Consider the following 16,088-nt stretch of genomic DNA (forward strand, 5'->3'; position numbering starts at 1 on the left):
CGTGTCCCCTGCATCGGCAGGCGGACTCTCAACCACTGCGCCACCAGGGAAGCCCTTTCTTATTGTTTTATCTAACACAAGGCCTAGCATAGGTGTTCAATGAATGTTTATTTAAAAAATAGTTTTCCAAGCAAAGATAGGAGCAGATGCAAAGGCCCTGGGTGGGAAGCTTGGTGTATTCAGGAACAGATAACAGGTCAGTGTAACTGGAACCTTGGGGAATCAGTGATTCAGAATAAGGTCAGTGAGAGTGGGATCAGATCACCATAAAACAAAGGCTCTCAACTTCAGCATTATTATCGTTTTGCATAATTCTTTGTTGGTCATGACCATCCTGTGTATTGTAGGCTATTTAGCAGCATCTCTTGGCCTCTACTTACTAGATGCTAGTCGCACCCTTTCCCGCCAAGTTGTTACAACCAAAAATGTCTCCAGACATTGCCACGTGTCCCCTGGTGCGCAAAATAGTTCTGGGGAGAAAAACCAATGTAGAACCTTAAGGATAATTTTACACTGCTTAGGTTTTATTCTAAGTGAAACAAGAAGCCACTGAAGGATTTGGGGCAGGGAAAGCAATGAGGAGAGTGGGTTGTCAGGGACAAGAATAAAGCAGGGGCTTCTGAGGCCAGAGCAGCATCAAGAGCTGAGGGTTGCTGAGTGGATGTGAAGGAAGCCTCGGAGTTTGAGCTGGACCTTGAAGGGACGTGATGGATTTAAACAGATGTCAAGACGCAGAAACAGTGCCAGTTTGAAGAGTGGCACATAATGTGCAGGGCATGTTTAGGGAATGGTATCGTTTCAGGAATCCGTGAGGGCCCCCATCACAGACTCAGATGCGGGAGACTCAGCGTGGGAAGCCAGGCTCGTGGGACCTGCTCCGTCCTCCTTGGGCTGCTTATCTCGCACTGGCCTCCCCTGCTTCCTCAGCATGCCAGCCTGGAGGGATGGCATCAGAACTGTACTTTAGACCCTCACTCTGGCAGCAGTAAGGACGGATGGGAGAGGTACAGGAGAGGAGGAGGATGGAGGGAGTGGTCAGGAGGCTGCTGTGCAACCCAGGAGAGAGATGATTAGAATCTGAAGAGGGCAAGAGGCAGGAGGGGGGAGGAGCAAAAGGTGTCACATGGCATTTTAGAAAAAAATGCTGTTTTCTATATTTCGTACAGTATTATTTCCATTAAAAAGTGCCAAATATTTGAATATTATTTTCCTTCCATTCAAATCTAGTTATTCAGACACCTGTAGCTAAAAGAGATACCTTAGAAGTGGCTCATTTTCATACACATAGGTTTGTTTTGCAGGAACAACTTCTCTAACATAACCATTTGCGTTCTGGGGTCTTTATGGCAATGGTTGGGGCACCGTGAATTTTTGAGCATAGCTTTTATCATTTTGTTCAACAGACATATCTCCGGTGTTTACTGTGTGTAGGACACCATACTAGACATTGTAAACCTTAAGCATTGAAATTAGGCAAAATAAATTCGTTGCTTTTCCCTCTTTGGACTCAGACCCCTTAAAATCTCTCCCATCTGTCCTTTGTGTTTCCCCACTACTGTTCCTTTATTTTGAACTGCATCATCTCAAGCCTGGATTATGGCAGTGTTGTCATGCTTGTCATCTCTGCCTTCAGTCCTGACCTCTTCCAACACGTCTTCTACAATCCAACAGAGCCCTCCTTCTAAACACAAATCTGATCACATCACTTGCCTGCTTAAAACCCTTCAGTAGCTTCCCATCGCTCTTATGATAGAAAGAATTCCAAAGCCTTCAACAAAACATCAAAGTTCTTAACTTCTTTAGCCTTATTTTCCACCTTTCCCATTTCCTCCTAAGCACCAACTCTATTTAATTTTCTCAAAATGGTAGCTCATTTGCCTGTTATTTTCCCCTGCATCTCCATATCTTGTCTCCCAGCTGGTTATGGCTTACGTTTTAGGACTCAGCATAGATACCACCTCCTATGCAAACTATCCTTGACTTTGGGCTGAGTTGAGTGCCCCTCCTGGGTGCTCACCCCTGCTGTAGACCTTTAACACTGTGGTACTGAGAATGCCTATTGATTTGTCCAGCTCTACTACTACTCTGTAAGCAACTTGAGGGCAAGGACTGTGTCATTCGCTATAATTTTATTTCTAGGATCTAGCAGAGTGCCATTGAACAGATGAATTAACATGCATTCATTTATCCAATGAACATTTATCTAGTGTCCACTCAGTAGTGGGCACAGTGCCATGTGCTAGAGTTTCAGTGGTGGACAGAAACGCACATGGTTCCTTCCTCATGGAGCTTCTGGCCCCTGAGGGAGAGAGGCATCATCCAATAATCATGCAAAATGTGACATTGCAAATGTGTCTGGTACCGCGAAAGACAAGTGATGGTCCTTTAAGAGTCTCTAAGAGAGGGTTTGACCTAGTCCCAAGGTGCTGGGAGTTCCAAGGTGGTGGCACTTAACACTGAGATCTCACACAACAGTAGGATTAGCTGAGTGAGACTGGGTGGAAAGAGGAACACAGGATGGCACAGGAATCACTGTATATGAACAGGCTTTATAAGAGGCGGTAACCTGGCAAGAATGAATGGCCAAAATAATCCAGTGTGGCTGCAGTGAGAGAGGGAGGGTTGAGTCTGGAGAGGGAGCTCTGCAGAGGCAAATCAGGCAGGACCTTCAGGTCAAGTTGATAATTTTCCCTTCCTTTTAAGAGCATCAAGTAGTCTCAGCGTGGTTGAGGGAAAGGAAGACTTTTTGAAGGGAGTGATGTCGAGAGGCAGAGTAATTATGTGTCTGTAATTATTTTGTCCCAGAACTTTTATTTATTCTGGTAGTTTTGCGGGTACCTTTGTATTCTACTTTCTAAAATCCTCATTCCACCTTCTTTGGTATTATGCAGCCCCTTTTTGCTCCAGTCTCCAGGATTTCTAGCTCAAACTTGTTCTACTTGAAATAGTTTAAGAAAGCATGAAGGTGGCTCGGGGTAACATGCATGACTTTGCTGCAGTCAGTCTTCTTTTGACCCGTTGATCTGGCCAGTGTGCATATCCTTAGGTTATTACAGTTTCCTTGGTGACAAGATTTGGGGATCCTGCCCATTGATTACTATGTTGGTACCTCTAATATGGTCTTGAGTGATTTAGTCTAAATAAGGCTCGAAACTATGTGGTATTTCCAGATGTTGTTCACCTCCCCTCTTCCCCCTCCAAAAGGTTCACATTTCTACCGATTAACAAATAAGTTTTAATTTTTTGTGTAGCTAATTAAGAGTTTATAGTTGCCACTCAAGAATGTATACATGCTATTTGTCATTCACTTTTTAATTAATTGAGCATTGACTATGCATCATGTACTCTGCTTAGGTATTCAGGATACAGTCTAGCTCCTCATGTTACTTAAAGTCTGATATCAAAGACAGATAAACACATCTACAATTTCAAAACAGTGTGATGAGTGCTGTGATAGAGGAAAGTGTAAAGTGATAGACGGGGGAACATAAAGGAGGATATCTAACCTAACTAAACTCACCTACCTCACCTGGGCTGAGGAAGGAAAAACTACCAGAAAAAAAGAAAAAGAAGAAGGCTGATTTAAGTCTTAGGATGAGTAGGACTGGGCCAAGGAAAAGAGGTTATTCCAGGGAGGGATGCTATATGGGCAAAGACACAAAAGGCATTAGTGAGTAAGACATATTCAAGGAATTGCATATGGTTGAAAGTGGCTGTGATATAAGATCCAAGTAGGGCAGAGGTCAAAGGTGAGGCTGCACATGTAAACAGAGGCCAGGTCATGAATGGCCAACACATCCACAGGCAGGAGTGAGCAAATCCTGTATGCTCCACCTGAAGGAATAGCCAGAATCCACCCACTTCTTGCTATGTTCACTGGTACCACCCTGGTTCTAACCATGACAGTCTCTTGCATGGATCATGGCACCAGCCTCCTAACTGGTTACTGTTTTCTTCAGTCTGTTCCTAACACAGCAGCCATGGTGTTTAGAACATAAGCAGATCATCTCATTCTTCCCTTTAAAACCCTACAGTGGCTTCCGACGGTACTCGGAAGTCCAACTTCTCATAGTTATCTTTAGTGCTTACTACTGTTTTAGATACTGTATAGTTTACTCATTTATGTTGTTTATTGTTGTCTCTGTCAGTAGAATGTAAACTCCATGAGCTCAGGAATTTTTGTCTGTTTTATTTGCAAATATGTCACTAACATCCAAGCCTGTGCTGGTTACTAGGTTGGCAGTCAGAATTTGTTGAAAGAATGAATGACTGAGACCCCACATGTAGCATGATATTCACCTCATTAGTCACTATGGAACAAGTTATTTCAGTTCATCCTCACCTTGGCCCCTTTTCCGCTGCCTTAACCCACTCCCAATTCAAACCCTTATGCTTTCAAACCATTTGTATTGCAGTGAACTGGTTTTATGAATATGTATCAATCTATTGGTCTCTCAAGGAGATTTTCATTCTTAGCCAAACCTGGACTAAGTAAAAATATGCTTTTCTTTCTTGTGTCAGCTGTGATGAGTTCTCTAAGAACATGATTAGACCCGTGTGTGCAAGCCAGGGGTGAAATCCTGGCATTTCAGTGAGAAGAGAGCAGTGTTCTGAGTAACTGTAACAGGATCTGAATGATAACACTCACCGGGCTCCTAGTGTAAAGACCATTCTCATTTTTTAAAGCCAACCTCTCTGTTTCCTCAGATTGGTCATACTAAGCCTCTTGGCGCTGCTGCTTCCATGCTGTGAAAATGGACTGCTCTATTTTCTCAGGCTCCATAGGGGTATTAGGTATTTGATTTCTTCATAAATAGAACAGAGAAATATAACCAGAGAATAACACTGTGGACACACTTAACAATATTTATTTAGTGAGTAAAAGAGCTAGACCTTTTGTTACATTGTCTGCTCTTCCGGTCAGTAAATGTTATTGTGACTATCTGGCAATGTTTGAAATCAGCCTATTCTTATTAAGGGAGTACAATTACCTTAATTATAATGTTTCATATGTTGTTAAACAATTATTTTCATATACTATTAAGGGTGAGAAATGGTCTTCTATGTACTTTTTTGTCTTTATTTTTTTTAATTGAAGTGTAGTTGATTTACAATGTGTTAGTTTCAGGTGTACAGCAGAGTGATTCAGTTTTTTATAATTTATATGTATTTTTTTATATATGCTTGTATATGTATTTTTATTTATATATCTATAAATCTATTCTTTTTCAGATTCTTTTCCATTATAGGTTATTATAAGATACTGAATATAGTTCCCTGTGCTATACAATAGGCCTTTGTTGGTTCTCTATTTTATATGTAGTAGCATGTATATGTTAATCCCAAACTCCTAATTCCCCACCCACCTTTGCCCTTTGGTAACCATAAATTTGTTTTCTATATCTGTGAGTCCATTTCTGTTTTGTAAATGAGTTCATTGGTATCATTTTTTTAGATTTCACATATAAGTGTTAAGGTTGCTTTTCTTAAGGTTGCTTTCACATCATTAGTCTACATGTGCTGAATACTGTCTGGGTGAACAGCATATTGCTAGTCAAGCAGAGAAGGCATCATGCCTGTTTTTAAGGTACCTATCCTGTTTATGTTAAAAACAACCAGTATTACTATTGCTACTGTCACGATTTATTGAGCTTCTACTCTGTAACTATCACTGCCATTTAAGTTCCTACAAGGTGATTTGCCTCAATTACTTCATTGAAAGATGTCAGTAACTCTTCAAGGTAGTTCTATATCTCCATTGTTCCAATTATGTAATTGGATGCAGAGACGATAATTAACAATAAGCAAATAATAAGCTGTGACTTAAATCAAGCTAGAGGAGGTGTGTCATGTGGCAGCTTTGCGTTGAATTGTTAAGGGGATAGTATGAGGAAGATGAAGTCTCATTCAAGGACTTCATCTTCTGGTAGATATGTGTATCAAGCAAAGCGAATTGGTTTCTTAGGGTAATCTTAACTGCCATCTGGAAATATGACTAGATAGCAGTATGAGTGCTTTCTTCACATGGTTTTGTTACCTCTTGCTACAGAAAGGAGCTGGATATCACCTGGATCTCTTTTGGGTGGCCATCCTCATGGTGGTGTGCTCCTTCATGGCCCTTCCGTGGTACGTGGCTGCTACTGTCATCTCCATTGCTCACATCGACAGTTTGAAGATGGAGACAGAGACTTCTGCACCTGGAGAACAACCAAAATTCCTAGGAGTGAGGTATGTTACGTCAGAGAAAAATGGCTGTATAAGACATAACCATGCTCACATCTGTGTGTCAGTCAGAAAGAAACGGACAAATGTGGAGGAGAAAGGGCTGGTGATGAATAATTAATTCCTGTACTTGATGTTCTAGAAAGGACTAAATTTTCATTCAAAAGAGTCTTCCATAATTTCTTGAGTTCACTTTTTATCTTACATACATTTCCTTTGATTAACAGCAGACTAAATTATGCAGAGTAAAAACGTAGACAGGTCATTCATTTTCTTCAACATGCAGGTCATTTTAGTGCTGTGGTACATACTCTATCACAATCATATATATATAGCCAGACCCTTTAATTTTTCGGCTCTATTGAGACTCCCTAAAACTCTTGAGTCTGCTTATGATTCTCAAGATGCGATGAAAGGAGGGAATTCCCTGGCAGTTCAGTGGTTACGACTCGGCCTTTTCACTACCAGGGCCCCGGGTTCGACCCCCGGTCAGGGAACTAAGATCCTCAAGCCGCGCGGCCAAAAAAAGATTCTGTGAAAGGAGAGGAATTCTTATTTTCCACTTCATTTTCTGTCCCATAAGCACTGAGAAACCTTGACCTCCAGCAGTTAAATCTGGGTAGCCATGAAGAGCTCTTATGAGACCTTTATACTTTATTGCGTATTTTGCAGCGGACTCTGCTCCTAAGAGCTTGGGTGAATAGCTCACATGACAGCCATCATTTCCCACGCCACAACAGTGGGTGATTTTTCTTGGGGGGAGGGGGTGTTGTATGGGAATCGTATTTGTTAAAAAGTACTTTTGTTGTTGTAGATTTGGAAATGAGACTGATGGGATTTACTGCACTTAGGAAATTTCCCTGATCTGTTTGTTAATTAGAATGTGGGACGATGTAATAACTATCTCCTATGAAGGAAGGTGTAATTACACAGCAGTACAAGTTGTTTAAAAAATAAGGGCTTCTAGTAGGCCAGTAATTGATGGAACCAGAGCAAGTGATTTTTCTCTCCTGATTCTAAAAGGACAAAGGATTTAGCAGAATCACTTTTTTCTTGATGAATTCAAGTCACATACTGCAAGAGTTTTAAGAGAATTTTGTAGTTCTGTTAAGTTGTATGCTGTCCTTGAGGTATTAATTACATGTGATATCTGCACCTTTGCTGTCTTAGCCAAACAGTGATTCCGTCAATGTATCGTATTTTCTGAAGGTGAAAAGACAAGAGCATGTTTATGAAAACAAAAGGGAGATTGGTAATCTTTTGATTTGGTTTCAGGGAACAAAGAGTCACTGGAACCCTTGTGTTTATTCTGACTGGTCTGTCAGTCTTTATGGCTCCCATCTTGAAGGTAAATATGTGAAATACTCACTTCTTCCTCCTTCTCAGAACACTGACAGATAATTGGATATGTGAACAGTAGAATTTCTTAAGAAATATCTGCCAGATTGTTATCGCATCCATAACACACTGAATGAAGCAGGAGTCAGGTAGAATGAAGACTTTAAAAACTTTTACCTTGATTTCCTTCTCACTCTTTCTCTTATTATTTTTTTTTGCAGTTATTTGGTTGAACCATATTAAATTACCACTATTCAATTTTTTTGACCTATGCATATGGCAGTTTCATACAGTGCAATCTAGCTAACTGATCTCCACTCCCCATGACATTTTTCACTCTCCTAGTCTCCCTACATCCTTTCATCCCATCACTTCCCATTTACTTGTCCCTAAATCCTACCCTCCCTTCCCACATTAGACTCCTGGATAACACGAATGACTCACGATGATCATTTTGTAATTGTTCTCTTATTATTAATTATTGCTGACTGTGTTTCTGTATTCTTTGAATCAGAAGGCCTCATATCCACAAAGAAAGAATGGAATAAAATTACTGATTTATAACTAGAAAACTTTAGAAATGAACTTCTGAAGAAGAAAAATGATAGATTATTTAGAAAGGTAGGAGTCAATATATAGGTTTGATTGATGGGGTGAATATTTAATAGATAAATATAAACTATATATGAAAGCATATTTAGAAGCAGAGATAGTACTTAAAAAGATTAATATATATCTGTCATTGAAGCTTCCAGTTTTCTTTTGTGACACAAATATTCTTTTTTTATTGCATAACAAAACTAGCCAATTATTGATGATTTGTATCTTATGCTTTGCATCGCAGTACCAAGCATGAATATCACCTATAGACCCAAGAGCTATCAACAATCCCACTGTTAGCAATATCCTTCCAAATTTTTCTCTAAAAATTTTTGTGTATCTTTAAACAATTTTAATTTTTCAAAAGGTTTTTTGAATGCTTATTTAATTACACAAGTAATAGAGCAGTACATTCTTGGAAAGAATTCAAAGAATGCAGAAGTACAGTGAAAGGCAAAAGCTCTTCATTTCTTTCCCATTAACATATTTATATGTCAGTTGCCAATCAGATGAATTTGTGGAAAATAGAACTGTAATTTCTTAACTTATAGCTAGGACTGACTCTGCCTTCAGAGTATTTAGATTACTGCATACATTATGCACAGAATACTTTGTAAACAGTTAAAAGATTTAAATATTCATCTTTTGTCACTGGTTTCTACAGTGTCAATTAGCTGGTTTAATTTCTGACTGGAATCATGAAGGAATATGTATCTCATGTAATATGTGGGGAAGTAAAACTGAAAGTAATTGCAAGGAGTTCATTTCTGGTTATATACAGAGGACCTTAAGAAAGGACAGATCTTATGTTCTGTGAGGACGGAGGGAAATCTGTTGTCAGCTTTGCCAGTGCAGAGCGCATTGGGGGGGAGGTTTGAGTTGTTGTGAGTTTCACAGCATCAAATCCACTGCCAAAGTGCTCTGTGTTCCTCTATTGCCCCGTAGACGCCAGCACATCAGCTGGTGGAAAAGTCTAATGACAGCTTTTTACCGCATAGGCAATGGGACCTCATCTGGACAGATCAACTTGTAGAGATCATTGTAGGTAATTATGACCTCACATTGTGGGAGGCTCTCCTAGGAAGGAATTTGCCCCTGGGACCCCTGAAGGTGGATTCACACGACACAACTGCCAAGTCTCTTTTATAGAGTCTCTTAGTGCTTAAGCCACTAGTAAGAGATAAATAGGAAGCTTCCCATCAGTTCGTATGTACTCCTCACCACCCACTCTTTCTTTAATTTTATTTTTATATTATTCCTTTTCAATAATGCAGTATAAAAATCCTAACTCAGAAAAGTCAGATGTGTTTAAAAATTCTTCTTTGTTTGTTTGTTATAGCAAATTGGCTTTAATCTTGGAGAATCTGTCAACTGAATGATCATGCATGATTCCAAAGGGACACAGAGAACAAACAGTGTATAAACTACTATTTTTAGGAAGAGATGCAAGGCCTCTTCCTAACTCTTTTCTCACCCAACTATGGCTGCAGAGGAGTTAAAGCTGAAAGCACTTTTGTTCTTCATTTTACAATGATTCTTTTTGCCCCTGATATGCAAAGCACCGTAGTATCTACGGGAACAGATTATAATACAGAGAAAGGAAAAAGATAGATGGTAGGGATCAGTGAGTACGAGCTTGCTTTTGCTTTGACCTTCCTTAAGTACTCATGTTCTGGCTCACCCTCATTCAGGTACTAGTGTCCATGATTGTGGCTCTTTCTACCTGGCAACTTTGGGTTAATGCAAAGAGTCAGCGTAAGCATCAGTGGAAAAGGCAGTTCAGCAAACATTTTTGTTAGGCCATCTTTTGCCCAAACTGTGGGAAATGAAATTGTTCAGTTAGTGTAGTTTCCAACATATTGTGGGGAACCTGGATTTAAAAACAACACGGATAAAATAGTCTAGCATTGAGTCTTGTGGTTTGTTACTTCAGCAAGTGAGGCTATTCCTTACTTCAGGAATCACATCTGAAAAGGTCAGCCAATTTCAGATCAGGTGCCCTTCTTAGCACTGAAGTTTGGTTAAGTTATGTGCTTTCTCTACAGAACCCTTGTTAGCTCATCCGAAAAGTCAACACAGGAAGAAGCAGATGTTGAGAGTAGTTTAACGAAAACCTAAGTTACACCTAAGAAGAAGTCAAGATTAACAATTAACCTCAGAATTCACTCACAAAGTGGTGTCATGAGTTACCTTGGAGGAGGGAATCTCTTTTCCGCCACTATGTGACTATGTGTGTTTTAAAGAAACAGGTGATGAATTTAGGGAATGGTTTTACTTAAAAGAGCTGCCTTTGAAAGGCAGATCAGATGAATGAAATCAAGAGAAACGTGTGACTTTTAAAAATGAGATGGCTCAACACCTTCCCTGCCAACTCCCTGCATCCATCACAGGTTTGGTGGCCTCCAACGATGCTAGTTATTTTCTCCCGTGCATTAAGCAGTGTGGGTAGTTGTTCCCCGTACCTACTTGGGCAGACTTACTTTGAACATTGATTACTTTGAAGTTGATGACCTGTGTTTTGATCTCTTTGCTGAAATCTGTCTTTTTACATAGAAGAATGTAAGGAATCATAGTGTACTAGCTTTAAGTTCAGGAGGCTACCCCTTGACCTTGACCTTGGCCAGCAACAGTGGCGCATGCCTCAAATCTCACCCTTGATTCAGTACGGAACTGCTGGGAAGCAGGAATAACTGGCTTCCCAGGCTGGCTAGATAGTTTAGATCTGTGTTTCTGCAGCAGAAATACTGCCTGTTAAGCTAGTGTTCTGTATGGCGAGACTCGGTAGACCAAAGAGCAGCAAAAAGATGAAAGACAGTTCCTGGAGCTTACTTTTTCCATTACTTCTGGCAAGTCCGAAGAAATAAAGATCAAGAAAAGTTCACTGCTACTTCTGTTCCCTTTGCTTGAATTAGTTTATCTTTAACATGAGGAGTGGCCAAAATTTATCTTTCAGATTGGTTCAGTGTTCTAAAATGTGGAGGATAGTGTTTAATTTGTATTTGGCAACATTTGTTGAGCTCCTGCTGTTTTTCTGTTCAGTAACAGAAAAACAAGGAGAAATGATAATGCCGATGCTGCTGCTGATGATATTGTTGAAGTTGATTGTAATAGAAGCTCCCATTTTTTGAGCTTGGCCTCGGACTAAGGGCTCTGCACAGGTTTTTTATATTTAGTTCTCCAGTCACACCTCCGAAAAGTATACTTACTTATGATTGAATCCACTTTATAGATAAGAAAAAGTATGAGTAACTTGCCAGGTCACAAAGTTCTTAAATGGTAGAGCCATTTGAACTTTGAACTCAGGCAGTTCTGACTCCAAAGCCTGATCTCATAGCCATCATGGTTTACCACCTTTTAAATAAAACAGTATTTGCCCTCTAAGAACTTATTCGTTTTCATTTCTCATGAGATGATCTTCCCCAGCTTCTCTGATCTGGTTTCTGCTTCTCTTATGTAGTGAGAAAGATGGCATTTTTACAAACTGCTCATCATAGCTCACTCCATTGTTTCTTGTGACTATAGGGACCAGATTGCAAGTCAGCAGCTTCCTTACATTGATTTTTAAGGCCTAAGGGTATTAGGATATTATTTTAATAACATGTTCCTGAAGACAGTTGCTATAGTTGAAAAAGCAATATTGGAGAGCCTAGATAAAACCAAGCCTTCAGGTTTGGCCTTTGTAGCCATCCTTCTGTCCTAAACTCCTGCCACCCAAACCCACCACAGAGGGGCCAAAGAAAGTGGTGCTTTGCTCTTGTAGGCTTCTTGACTTGTCACTAAAAGTTCTGATGGTAATGACATCAGTGCCACATTTATCAAGTATCTGTTATGAGCCAGGCGCTGAACTAAATGTTTGTGCTATGTAATCTTTACCATAAGCACTATATGGATGAGAATACTGAGGATAGGGGACGTTGATCGTTTTCTCTGGGTCGCACAATGGGTAGTGCCAGAATTGGAACCCAGATCTGTCTAACTTTTATGCCCACGATCTTATCAGGACCTCATTCTGGGTTTTATACACACACACCCACACACTGGCTATGATTCTGCTGGGAGACCTCACTCTTATACTGAATTCTGTGCTGTGGATGCTACAGCCTCTCTTTTTAATTAAATTTACCCTTTTTACATTTTTTTTTTTTTTTGAGAATACTCTAACGCCATCAGAAAACCAAAGGGAGGGTTAAGTCACCAGAATTTGAAAAATTTGGTACCATAGTCTGAATATGTTAAATATTGATCTCATCTCAGTTTCACTATTCTGCCTGGTTATAGGATCAAGCACTTAATTTTTTCATTTTAAATTTTTATTAAAAGCATTGTAATATTTATTTACAATTATGCTTTTTGGCTTTCTGGGTATGATTGATTACTTATATAATTTTTTTGCATAATTTTATCATTTGGCACTTCTTGATATGCCTATGAACCTAGTATACCCTGTGTTTTTTATATTTTAATTTCTCCTGTCTTGCTTTATAAAAATGTCTACCTGCTTTTACTATGTATATTATACTAGTTTAACTTAAAGTAGGATCCTACCTTTTTAAAACACAGTCTTCTTTTCCTTCCTTTGGGAAATTTCTATTGTGATGAATGATTCTATTGTGATGAATTTTTAAGGGTTGACCTCCTGACATGACTCATGAACCAAATCCAATAAAAGATATCCTCTAACCCAGTAATTCTGTTAAATTTCATCAGAATTTCCAAACTGGAAGATTTTTATTGAGACACTACACTATCATAAAGAAAATGGTGAATTTCATAAGACATTTTTATCACTTTGAAATTGGCTAAAAATCAAATTAATAGCCTCCTTTATATGTACTATTTTCACCAAAGAATAATTTTTCAAAAACATTACCATATCTAAATCTGTTCTCCTACCCATTCCCCATTCTGCGTTAATGCTGCCTTCTGATTTCATTTTGTGGTAGGTTTGGCAAATAACCTGTCATCATCTGTTCAGAGAGAACAGACCTAGGCACCAAGGCACAAGTTGCCTTCGCTCTGGCATTAGAACTACATTAGAGAAAATACTTAACTAAGCTTAGGTGAGGGGTTGGGCTAAGGCCCAAGATCATCTATGTGCTTACTTTCTTTCAAGTCAGAAAAACACTCAAATTAAAAAATAACTACTGCAGGATTTCTAACTAGTTTCCCATGAACTCTATACTTCTTTTTCCCCCTTCCACCTTTCATTTCTTCCCAAGAAATTAGAAATGAAATGATAAGAAATCTTCATATATTAAGGAAGAATAGAAGTGGCCTTGTCTATAGAAGGTATTTTAAAAATTGAGAAATAAGTCAAAACTATGAAAGGGTCTTTTTGTTAGTTTCCTATTGTATTTTTTGGTAAATTTCTACGGAGGCATCATAGGGAATGGAAACACCCACGTTCTTAAAGGAAATAAAGGCACATGTCCCAGCGTAAGTGGCTTGAATGTAATGTGTTCACCACTTTGTGGTGACTGTTGGGTATTACAGCCCACATGGCTTCCCTGCCACTCACACTGTCCCTCCCACCACCTTCAACATTCAATATCATTTATTTTTTTCTGAGCTCAAGATCAAATTAACTATGTTAAAATTGTTAGTCTTTTTTAGAAGAAGCACGCAATGTTTTATATAAATAAGTATATTTATTCCATATACGTTTAACAATTTTTACAGCTAACCAATAACAATTAGAGGCAGTTGTGACCCGTTTTGGAATTTACTGTTTCTCTAGTAGTAGCCAAAGGGTCTCAGATACAGAACTGTTTTAGGTGATCACAAGGAAAGGCTGATAGAAATTGTGCTTCAATTTCTTAATACATTTCAAAGGTCTAGGAATAGACAAAACTTAGGAACATCATCTTGGAACTTCCCATTGTTAAAACACTTCACATTAGTGTTCAAGACTCTTGCTAATTAATGCATGAAATGTATTAATTCCATTTTGAAAGATGTGTATTAATCCGTGTGTGTAATTAATTGCTTCCAGGTGCTCCATGCTCCTTTCAAGCAGTGTTCTCATTAATTAGTCCTCTTAATATTCCTAAGAGGAAGAAAGGGGACAGCTGTTTGATGTTTACTTAATTGAAAGAGGCAGTTATACAGCGAGCTGATAGATCATTCGGTGAAAATTATTTAGAGAAAAGTCAACAGACTATTGGGAAAGAAATTTGGTCTCCGGAGTGGGGCAACCCTCTACCTCTCTTTCTGCTTCACAGTCCATGCAAGCATCTAGTTTACACGGTCATTCCTTTTAAGGGGAAAGGATTACAGAGACTTCTTTTCCCATTAAAAAGTTATTTTTAAGGTCATGCATTCTAATTGTTAAAAAAAAATGCAAACAAGAATCAAATGAAAATTGAGTCTCCTTCACCCTCCTTTGTTGCTTTCTGGTACAGAGAGTTTAGAAGTTTATCAATGATGAGTTAAGCACACTGATCAGTGGTCACTGTATTATTAAGTCCTATCTTTTAGTCTCAGATTTAGCCTTTATTTAAACTATCGCTCCCTCTTAACTGTTTTTATTATTATTGTTTTTAACCTTTCTCCAATTTTTTTCCATCCTAGTTTATTCCCATGCCTGTACTCTATGGCGTGTTCCTGTATATGGGGGTAGCATCTCTTAATGGTGTGCAGGTAAGTTTTCCATAGCAATCTCAGCAGAGTCATATTTTTCTAGTAGTATTAAAAACAGTCCAATAATAGATCATTGAAGAAAAGTGCTAATCCTTAACTGCTGAGCTTTTTAAATGCATTTATTTTCTACTTTCTCCACCATTCACCTGTGTTTCTGATTTAATTAACAAAGTTAGCTTGTGTTAACAAATGTTATCATACATACCCATTCTCGAAATAAGCTGTTAGAAGCCATTTGACTAGGAAAGTGAGAGAGCTATCTCTGACCTTCCTCCCTCCCTCCCTCCCTCCCTCCCTTCCTCCCTTCCTTCCTTCCTTCCTTCCTTTGATGGAAATCTAACCTTTCAGTGTGCTCGAGATACTATTTATCCATTTGCCTTTACCTTATACTAAGAACAGGCTATTCTTATTTGATGTGCTTTTCACATGGCTGAGATCATTGATCAAAAGTTTTGCACCAATAAAGGAATCAAGTCAATGTGGTTAATGTGCTACTTTTGTCAAAAACTTCAGCTGTCACATCTTGGATAAAACTGGCCCTCTTTTAAAAAAATCATTAGGGGAAACTTTGTAAGGGACTTTGTCTTTCAATTGAGATTTAATTTAATTGGCACCAGGAAACTGGAAGTACTGCTGCTGCTTTCTGGCACCTTGTTAACTGTAGCCTTATTTAGCACTTAGTGATGTTTTAATGGGAAAAGACTGCATGTTCTATGAACATCATAAGAATTTTATTTAAACCCCTTCGTAATAGTCCTTGCTTTCATTTATTGAATTTAGATTAATTTGATTTTAGAGTCAGATGGAGCTGGGCAACAGGCCAGACCCTCAAAAAGAGAAAAGGCTACTTTATTTTTCCTTGTTTAGGTCCATTGAGTAGAGTTCTTCACCATTTGGATATTTATTACAAAATACAAGGTGGTTTTTCATAGATGGGACTAGAGGAATGTGAATGTGAGCTTATGTGTGCCCATGAAATTTTTGGGAAGTATAAATGTGTAAAAATATTTTTACCTGACATTGTAAATATACTTTATTACTTTAAATGGAAAAATATGAAACAAATATGGTCCCCAAATTAATAGTTCGTATTTTTGTTTGGCCTAAATAAGTCAGTCTAGATCAGAAGTTTGATTTTATGTGTTCTAGGTGTGTAATAGATGGTTGGAGCTTAGTACATGTTTATTAAATTAAATAGAAGGGGAAGAAATCAGCGATTCCATAACAATGGGGAAAAAATTCCTTGCTGAAGGGACAGCTAGTGGATTTCTTAAATTCTGCCATGGTGT

At 38.7% G+C, this 16,088-nt stretch overlaps 1 protein-coding gene across 7 annotated transcripts in view; it reads left to right on the forward strand.

Moving 5' to 3' along the window:
* SLC4A4 (solute carrier family 4 member 4) overlaps window positions 1–16,088 on the forward strand; it is a 307,397-nt gene that overhangs the window by 276,547 nt on the left and 14,762 nt on the right. For all 7 annotated transcript variants that reach the window (XM_007110878.4, XM_028491893.1, XM_028491894.1 and 4 more), the window contains 3 exons: window positions 6,050–6,228; window positions 7,498–7,570; window positions 14,731–14,799. In XM_007110878.4, coding sequence (XP_007110940.2) covers window positions 6,050–6,228; window positions 7,498–7,570; window positions 14,731–14,799 — 321 coding nt within the window. The remainder of the gene's footprint in view (window positions 1–6,049; window positions 6,229–7,497; window positions 7,571–14,730; window positions 14,800–16,088) is intronic.

This window comes from Physeter macrocephalus, chromosome 7, assembly GCF_002837175.3.
Source record: "Physeter macrocephalus isolate SW-GA chromosome 7, ASM283717v5, whole genome shotgun sequence".
Taxonomy (NCBI): Eukaryota; Metazoa; Chordata; class Mammalia; order Artiodactyla; family Physeteridae; genus Physeter; species Physeter macrocephalus.